The 9,564-nt window shown below is 40.1% G+C and overlaps 2 protein-coding genes across 2 annotated transcripts in view; one reads left to right on the top strand and one right to left on the bottom strand.

Moving 5' to 3' along the window:
• Positions 1 to 3,551, top strand: part of LOC138979161 (large ribosomal subunit protein uL24m-like) — a 34,241-nt gene extending 30,690 nt beyond the window's left edge. Inside the window, exons 3-6 of the mRNA XM_070351971.1 lie at positions 613 to 708; positions 1,221 to 1,327; positions 2,605 to 2,744; positions 3,193 to 3,551. Of these exons, the coding sequence (XP_070208072.1) occupies positions 613 to 708; positions 1,221 to 1,327; positions 2,605 to 2,744; positions 3,193 to 3,329 (480 nt within the window). The 3' untranslated portion in view covers positions 3,330 to 3,551. The remainder of the gene's footprint in view (positions 1 to 612; positions 709 to 1,220; positions 1,328 to 2,604; positions 2,745 to 3,192) is intronic.
• A 1,200-nt stretch (positions 3,552 to 4,751) lies between these two features.
• Positions 4,752 to 9,564, bottom strand: part of LOC138979393 (SURP and G-patch domain-containing protein 1-like) — a 22,507-nt gene continuing 17,694 nt past the window's right edge. Inside the window, exons 12-14 of the mRNA XM_070352106.1 lie at positions 9,426 to 9,564; positions 6,832 to 6,961; positions 4,752 to 6,069 (exon numbers count right to left, since the gene is read on the bottom strand). The exon at positions 9,426 to 9,564 is cut by the window's right edge and continues 16 nt beyond it. Of these exons, the coding sequence (XP_070208207.1) occupies positions 6,043 to 6,069; positions 6,832 to 6,961; positions 9,426 to 9,564 (296 nt within the window). The 3' untranslated portion in view covers positions 4,752 to 6,042. The remainder of the gene's footprint in view (positions 6,070 to 6,831; positions 6,962 to 9,425) is intronic.

Below are 9,564 nucleotides of genomic sequence, written 5' to 3'. Positions count from 1 at the left end.
CAACAAACAGTCATCGCCGAGACTATATTTAAGATAGTCTCAACTAACCACAGCCAAAGACCGAGATGGGTCACACTCGCCTACTTAGGCCTACTTCACCTATTTTCTGTAATTCTGAGCACAGTTTTAGAGTAAACATGACATATCTATATATTTTTGAATTCAGGAGAAATTGAGCAATACGATGCAATCATTTTTAAATCTGTTAGTAAAAATTTGATTTTAATGACAACTTTAATTAGCAAACTAATTAACTAGTTGTTAAGCCTTCAAGCTCAAATGCAATACCAAATTCCAGGCTTCGTAGAAGATTAATTGACCAAATTTTCAACCAAGGTTTTCCTGGTTTGTGGTCAAATAATCACAACCCCCAACCCAAACGGTATAGCTCTTGATGCAATTAGAGACTTAGTTTTTTCCATTACAGATCTTCAAACACTCAAATTTACTGACTCTTTGGTCAATCTGATTGTTTAATACTTGGATCCATAATGCTGATTGGGCCAAATCCCCAATGAACCTTCCCATTTCACGGCAGGCCAGAAAGTTCATAAATTGATCGATGGATGAATCAACCAATCAGTACCAAAAGATTTAATTATATTTGTGCAGGTGGAGATTCTGACAGGCACAGACAAAGGCAAGATGGGCATCGTCAGCTGTGTCATCAAGGAACGCAACTGGGTGTTTGTGGAGGGACTCAACTGTGTGAGTAGATCTTGTGTGTGTGTATGTGCCTGTAGTGTAGTGTAGTGTGTGTGTGTGTGTGGATCCTGTTGTGGTTCATGTTTATTACTTTGGTGCGAGAGAGATACATAGGTAGAGACAGAGAATAATCAATATGAATATAAAAGTTTATTTTTGATTCAGGCAGAGCCTAAACACCATTGGGGAGGTCAGAGGGGTCAGACAATGAATGGTTAATTCAAAGCAACGGATGAGAGAGAGAGAAAGAGAGAGAGAGAACGAGAACGAGAGAGTGTGTGTGTGTGTGTGTGTAGTATGTGGGTCCGAGAAATAACTATCAACATGTTTGAGTACATAATTACTTACTGAGATGCATGTTAGTCGCTGTGGACTAATTTGCTTACATGTGAAGGAAAGAATTTCTTCCTGTTTTGATCAGCAATAGCCGAGTCTGCTGTTTTCCTTCATCTAAAATTCCTGTGAACCAAAGATTACATTGACTCTTGTTTCCTTATTGTCTGCATGATGTGCAGAAATACAAATGGGTGAACAAGAGTGCTACCTCCCCAGGAGCTATGGTCAAGACAGAGAAACCACTGTCAATCACAACAGAAGTTGCGTTGGTGGATCCATCAGACGGGTAAGATTATTTTGGGAGGACAAGAAACTACTACAGAAGAATGACAGACGCAATACAGTGGAACCCACCTTTTAAGACCCCCAATTTAAGACTTCCTCCATTTTAAGACCCTGTTTTCTCAGACTTTCTGTTCATAACCTCTGTAAATGTATCCCCATTTCAAGACTCCCTCCTTTTTAAGACCTGATTTTCTCAGATTTTTTAAGGTCTTAAAAGGGGGGTTCCACTGTAGCCTAATGATTAAGACGATGGCCTTCTATGTGGTAAGTTCGGTGTTCGATTCCTTGCTGTGTCTGGTGGGTTACGGGTTAAGGCTTCTCCTATCTCCCAGGTCAACTTATGTGCTGCCCCTTTCTGTGTACACGCAGACACACGACCAAGTATGCACGGAAAAGATCCTGTAATCCATGTCAGAGTTCATTGGGTTATAGAAACATGAAAATACCCAGCATGCATTCCCTAAAAAACAGAGTACATGTACATGTATGACTGCCTAGCTACAAAACTTGAAGTCTGACCTGAGGCCAAAAATCCTGGAACGCCGAAGAAGAAGAAGTATGACTGCCTCAATGGTGGGGGCAAAAAAAACCACGGCTATGCATGTAAAATGCGACACGTGCGAAACACAAGTGTACATGGAAGTTGTCGGAACATCCCCTTGTAAAAGCATGCACAGGACAAAGACACCAAGCACACAGTAAAATATCTCAGGGCTTGAAAAACACAAATACTTTCTTTCTTTATTTGGTGTTTAACGTCGTTTTCAACCACGAAGGTTATATCGCGACGGGGAAAGGGGGAAGATGGGATGGGGCCCCTTGTCAATTGTTTCTTGTTCACAAAAGCACTAATAAAAAAATTGCTCCAGGGGCTTGCAACGTAGTACAATATATGACCTTACTGGGAGAATGCAAGTTTCCAGTACAAAGGACTTAACATTTCTTACATACTGCTTGACTAAAAATCTTTACAAAAATTGACTATATTCTATACAAGAAACACTTAACAAGGGTAAAAGGAGAAACAAAATCCGTTAGTCGCGTCTTACGACATGCTGGGGAGCATCGGGTAAATTCTTCCCCCTAACCCGCGGGGGGTAAAACACAAATAAATGTATGTCCAAAAAGGAGACTGGTTAGTGCGACCCTGTCACTGTGCGCTATCTTCAGGGATAGCTGTCTGCATTTTCTTCGGGAATATTGCCAAGGACAATAAGTATACCCCAAAACATTGTAAAATCCTGATGGTTTGATGGCTGCTCTTGACAACTATTTCAGCAAAGGATCAGAGGTCCAGTGGCGGTTTACGGAGGAGGGAGATAAAGTTCGAGTCTCTGTGAGGACTGGACGCATCATCCCCATGTCCAGGGTGGCTGAGGATGAAACAGAGGATATGGTGTCCAGAAGTGGATACATAGGTATGCGATTTAAAACAATTCACCGGGTGACGGAGTATGGATGCCTATATGCATAGTGATTGAAAGCGGTTTTACTTGTGATCTTCCCTTTTGTATGACAGTCACCTTCTCTCCACTGACAACAACTGAGAGAGAAAAAATAATGAATTGGGAGATGAAGCTGGTGTCGGGGAGGAGGGGGTGGGAGAAAAAGATAGGGGAGTGGTTGTTTTGGGTATATATCTTTAGTCTCATGTGTAGACTGACATCTCATTTTGATATTTTGCTGGAGGATAGTCTAAATCTTAACTTAAAGAATTGTGATGCTAATGTTTTAGACAAACAGCATGTGGGGACATTTATTTGCTTAATGAAAAGGGCACTTTTTCTTTTCCACATTTATTACAAAATCGATTCTATCATCAACACCATATTCAACTCATCTTTTTGTGTTTCATGTTTTGTGCAGAACAAGACTGTGACACTAAAGAAAAGGAACTACAGAAAGTGACATTCAAGCCAATACTGTCCACATTTGATGAGGACATCTTGAAGCAGCTGGACATCAAAGATGACAGGAAGAGAGTACAGAAGTACTGGTACTAATATAACCTCCTGTGTGTATGCATCTGGTTAAATGAGGAAGCTGTGTGTGTGAGTTGAATCAAGCTGTGTGAATGTTGAATAAGTGTATGAACTACAAATCTCTGCACAGAGATTGAAAAAAAAGAGAGTAGCTTTGCTTTGACTCTTATAGTACACACATGTGTTTGTGTGCATTGAATAAACCTGTGTGAATGTTGAATAAAGGTTTTCTATATAAAGCTCTGGGCGTGTGGTATTCATGAAAAACAAACAACACCAAAAGCAATCTTACCTTTACTCCTGTACATGTGTATGTGTGTGTGTGTGTGTGTGTGTGTGTGTGTGTGTGTGTGTGTTCATTCCATACACAGAAAAGCTACAGAAAAGGTTCATTTCAAAGAGCAATACTCTCTATAGTATACTGGTCTGGTTCATATTCACAGATCTATGCATGGCTCATATAGCTGTTCAAAATTAACTCATTAATATTACATACTGAAACTACGAAAGTCTCAAATCCTTAGCTGTACGCAACGAAGTGGAGGCAAAACAGTGGTTGCCTTCACTTTTGGCAAGTTTTGGAATCGATAGCCGAAACTGAATCGTAAAAAATGTACTGTGCCCCAAGAACGACAAAGGTAGCAAGGCTTGTACATCTGTTGATAATTATCAGGAAAAGTGGGTGAAAATCTCAAATCCCTATCTGCATGCTACTTACTACTGAGTGGAAGTAGACCAGTGGTTGTCCACACTCTTGGAATCAATGACCAAAACTGACATTAAAGCCATATGTACTCGATGACTATACACGCTAATTGCTTTACCAACAGCTGGAGACAGACTAAATTAAGTTCCCTGCAAAATATTGTGGTCTAGGACCCCTTAAATGTTGAGATATTTGAATTTTCATTTTGATCTGGATCGTCCTATTTATAGATTTGGCAACACATGTAACGTTGATGCAAGGGAGAGAACACCGCGGCTTTGTTGACATCCTCACTTTTTCAGAGGCTAGAACAAGCAGTAATGCATGTATTATGGTCCGCGCATGGTGACGTATCGTCATTATATGGTCTTATGGTGCGTTTGACATCGATTGTGGGCAAACTACACTTTGTAAACACGGGAGTGCGTTAGTATGCCTTTAAACCAAATCAATAACAATGAACTGTGTCTCTACAACAAAAACATGGGTAGGGTTATGAACTTATGAAATGTTTTGCATAATAGTGTAATGCCTGGATTGTGCAAAGAATCATAGAATGATCGTAAAAGTACTGTACACGTTCTGTTGTTTGCAACACAGCAAGCAGAATGATCAAAGAACAGAACATGTTGAGTTTGCCAGCATGTGAAGAAAATGTTGTACTCTGCACTGCCATTCATAGCACACACACATTCACACACCCTTACATGTTCACAACAAAAAAAGACATACCGACATTTTTGGCTTCCAGATTAGTTCCTGTTTTATTTTTTTCTTGTTATTCAGGATTCCAAGGAATCTATTCTATGACAAGTAGACAGAGTTAAACACACAAGTACTTGCTTTTTACAGGCAGTAGCAATACATCTTCAACAACATGCACATGTTATTTGGGTTCTGAAGTTCCCTCGGCCAACAGGAACTATAAATGAAAAACATTCTTCAAGTTTAGCCAGGGAGTTTTTCAAAGAAAACCTAAATCAAACATGTATACCTTCTAGTGTGAACGCTCATGTCAACCAGCCCAGGTCTGTCCAGGCTTTTACACGCACTCAGAGCATCCCTTCACTTGAACTTATACCAAAAATCAACAGCCTGCCTGTGTAACGTGTGTTCTGTGAAGAGTGGGATTTTTTAAAAATTAATTCTGCTTGTTCAGACACTAGTGTTAATAGCAAAATAAATTCTACAACTAACAAACAAAACCCAGTCTACTGTACACAGAGAGTAGCCAGGCGGGTAAATTTTGGTCTGTCTGAAAGTTGACAATATACATGTATGTTTCAATGTAAAACCATGGACAGAACTGGGGCAGCTGAAACAATGGGTTACTTGAGAAGGATGATCCAGCAACCTCATGTCTTGCAGACAGATTCAAAAACATAATGATTGCTAATCTAGCAGCAGATTATGGACTTTCAGACTCACAAGCAATCTGAATTGTTTCATACTCTCGTGAGCAGTCTGAATTTAATATTTATGCAAATATTTGAACAATCTCATGCCAACTGCTTCATTTGTCCATAATTAAAATCAATGGTGTAAATGTTGTGGTAGTCCAATTCAAAGAGCTCAAACTGCATTTGGATTTTTAACTGTTTATGAGGCTGAATGGTAGCTTTCTTCCCTTGGTTAAAACAAAAACCATAAAAAGAAAAAGATCATTAAATTTAATTTAATTTTAACTAACATAAAGAGACATGCAATGCTAAATTTATACAATTAATTCATACACTGAGCACCTTTAGAAGTCTAAAAAGAATGCAGACTGATGTAACTCATGACTGCCCCTTTTAAAATCAATTTTGGTTAAAAACCCTCATTTCATTCAAGGCCCTAAAACTCATAACAATATGCCAAACATTTCCAAAATGAGATGTGAGACACAAATATTTAAAATCTCTTTAACATGCAACTCCATTTTTATGGTTGTAAAAATCCAACAGACGATAAAAGATTTCTGCTAGCTGACCCATGCCAACCCAGCCAGTGACTGCCATGAGAGATGCTGCCTCAACCATCGCTGCATCAATAGTATGGCCGTCTGGGGTTATTCTGCAAGGAAGAATAAGAAATGCACTGACACTAAAGACCACCACCTGCATTTATGTGTGAAAAATGTTTGGGGAAGGCTTCTCCTGTCAACTTTCTTTCTTTCTTTCTTTATTTGGTGTTTAACGTCGTTTTCAACCACGAAGGTTATATCGCGACGGGGAAAGGGGGGGAGATGGGATAGAGCCACTTGTTAATTGTTTCTTGTTCACAAAAGCACTAATAAAAAAATTGCTCCAGGGGCTTGCAACGTAGTACAATATATGACCTTACTGGGAGAATGCAAATTTCCAGTACAAAGGACTTAACATTTCTTACATACTGCTTGACTAAAATCTTTACAAAAATTGACTATATTCGATACAAGAAACACTTAACAAGGGTAAAAGGAGAAACAGAATCCGTTAGTCGCCTCTTACGACATGCTGGGGAGCATCGGGTAAATTCTTCCCCCTAACCCGCGGGGGGTCTCCTGTCAACTATCAACAATGCGACTTGGAACATTCATGAAGACCAAAACCTGTGTCTTAGACAGCCTGGTTTAGATGAAGTGGGACAGAACAACATAAAGTAAAATTCAACTACAGCAAGTTCTGCATGTTTTTGTCCATGTGTAACATCAGTAAAGGTAAGAAAAGAAGCACACGCACACACACACAGACACACACTTATACCACACAACACACACTCTCTCTCTGTCTCCATCTAACCCCACCTAATCCCCGTTCAGTCACTCCTACATACACATCTTATCAAAGAACTCACCAGAGGATTTGGCCTGAACCTGTAGGCAAGCATCATTCTCTTCCTGAACGCATCATACTCGTCATCTTGCGTGCTGAGCTCTGCTGGTCGCTCCACTCCCAAACCTCGGTTTTCACGCGACACATTGCCCCTGAAAGCAGAGACGAGTTGTGTGAAAGCCCGCTTGACAACAAATTCACAGACTGGGGTCACTGGACCTTCCTTGTCAATCAATCAAATTAGACAGATCGCTATTTTCAGAATAAAAAAACAAGAAAGATATGTTGTTGGGAACGTTAAATCATTGACCAAAAAAACAATTACGTTCACAGATATTTCCACCCGGCGGTCTTTTAAGTCCACAGACAAATATAAACTAATTATACAGAAACAACAACAACTTATCTGACAAAATGTTCAGCCACTTGCAGGGAAGACACAAGTGAGGCAATGATTAATGATGAAATGAATCAAATCCTATTTTCAGATCTCAAAAACAAAGGGAAGCAAGCGCTCTAAATTCATTTGAAGAGTAAGTGAGAGTTATGCAGGAGACGAGTTTTGCTAAACTATCTTTTGTTGTACATGTTGTATGCATTTTGAGTGCTTCGTCCTTCCTGCCTACACGATCATCTCAGCCACCACAGATCTATTCAGGCTTCCACATGGAATGAGAACATCCTTTCCCTTTGTCACAGACTAATCATCAATGGTGTGCCTGCATTCCGTGCAGAGTAACAAGTTGTTGCTAATTTAACGTTATTAAGAAATTAATTCAACAAAAAAGTTCCCACTCCGCATAGGAAGCAGCAAGGCTGTTGATTGCTGGCTTGAGGCTGAACAATGTTGTTAACCTTTGTCAGTCTTCTTCTTCTTCTTCTGCGTTTGTGGGCTGAAACTCCCACGTACACTCGTGGTTTTTTTTTTGCATGAGTGGAATTTTACATGTATGACCGTTTTTTACCCCGCCATTTAGGCAGCCATACGCCGTTTTCGGAGGAAGCATGCTGGGTATTTTCGTGTTTCTATAACCCACCGAACTCTGACATGGATTACAGGATCTTTTTCGTGTGCACTTGGTCTTGTGCTTGCGTGTACACACGGGGGTGTTCGGACACCGAGGAGAGTCTGCACACAAAGTTGACTCTGAGAAATAAATCTCTCGCCGAACGTGGGGACAAACTCACGCTGACAGCGGCCAACTGGATACAAATCCAGCGCGCTACCGACTGAGCTACATCCCCGCCCACCTTTGTAAGTGAACATGATCACTTACACCATAAGTCACCTCATTTCATACACAGTGTAAGCCCCCTGTTTAGTCCCCTCCCTTCCCCCCATCCCTAATTTAACACTTTGTACCCCACCTATGTTGACCAAGTTGGTTTTTTTAGCCCAGACCAGCTGTGCTGCAGCAGGTCACTCAGAATTGTAGTAACTGTGTATCAACAAGCTGGAATGCAGGCGTTAGATCGACGTTACAGGAAGCGACTGAAGCTAACAGTCTGAGCAGATATATCCGTACCTGGTCAAATAGAGCCATATGAGTGGGTACGAATATATCCGTACCTGGGAGACAATGAGTTAAGACTTCCCCCCTTTTATGACACTACTTTCCCTGACAGTCTCTTCACAAACTCTGTCATTTTACCCTTTTTTTACGGTACAGTGATCATAGATGGGATGGGGGAAGGTACAAAAGAACAAGTCGCGTAAGGCGAAAATACAACATTTAGTCAAGCTCAGTCGAACTCACAGAATGAAACTGAACGCATTGCATTTTTTCCGCAAGACCGTACACTTGTAGCATCGTCTGTCCACCGCTCGTGGCAAAGGCAGTGACATTAACAATCCAGAAAAGCGCGGTATAGCACGCTTTTCTATATCTCTATTCTTTTTAACTCTCTGAACGTGTTTTTAATCCAAACATATCATATCTATATGTTTTTGGAATCAGGAACCGACAAGGAATAAGATGAAATTGTTTTTAAAACGATTTCGGAAATTTAATTTTAATCATAATTTTTATATTTTTAATTTTGAGAGCTTGTTTTTAATCCGAATATAACATATTTATATGTTTTTGGAATCAGTACATGAAGAAGAATACAATAAACGTAATTTTGGATCGTTTTATAAAAAAAGAATTTTAATTACAATTTTCAGATTTTTAATGACCAAAGTCATAAATTAATTTTTAAGTCTCCATGCTGAAATGCAATACCAAAGTCCAGCCTTCGTCGAAGATTGCTTGGCCAAAATTTCAATCAATTTGATTGAAAAATGAAGGTGTGACAGTGCCGCCTCAACTTTTACAAAAAGCCGGATATGACGTCATAAAAGACATATATCAAAAAAATGAAAAAACAGTCTGGGGACATCATACCCAGGAACTCTCATGTAAAATTTCATAAAAGATCGGTCCAGTAGTTTACTCTGAATCGCTCTACACACACACACACACACACACACACACACACACACACACACACACACACACACACACACACACACATACACCACGACCCTCGTCTCGATTCCCCCCTCCATGTTAAAATATTTAGTCATAACTTGACTAAATGTAAAAAAGATTAATGCACAAAAAAGCTGCTCACTTGTTGACAGGCTCTGTGATGCCCTTTCCTTCACTTCCCAGCCCCTCCCCCTCCTTCCAGCCCAGTTTCAGCATCATCTGGTAGCCAATGTTCTCGCACGTCAGTTTGAAGTCCTTGTACTCTGAGTAGTCGGGCTCTC

This window comes from Littorina saxatilis, linkage group LG1 (assembly GCF_037325665.1).
Source record: "Littorina saxatilis isolate snail1 linkage group LG1, US_GU_Lsax_2.0, whole genome shotgun sequence".
NCBI classification, from domain to species: Eukaryota; Metazoa; Mollusca; class Gastropoda; order Littorinimorpha; family Littorinidae; genus Littorina; species Littorina saxatilis.
This window is presented reverse-complemented; position numbering and strand designations above follow the sequence as displayed.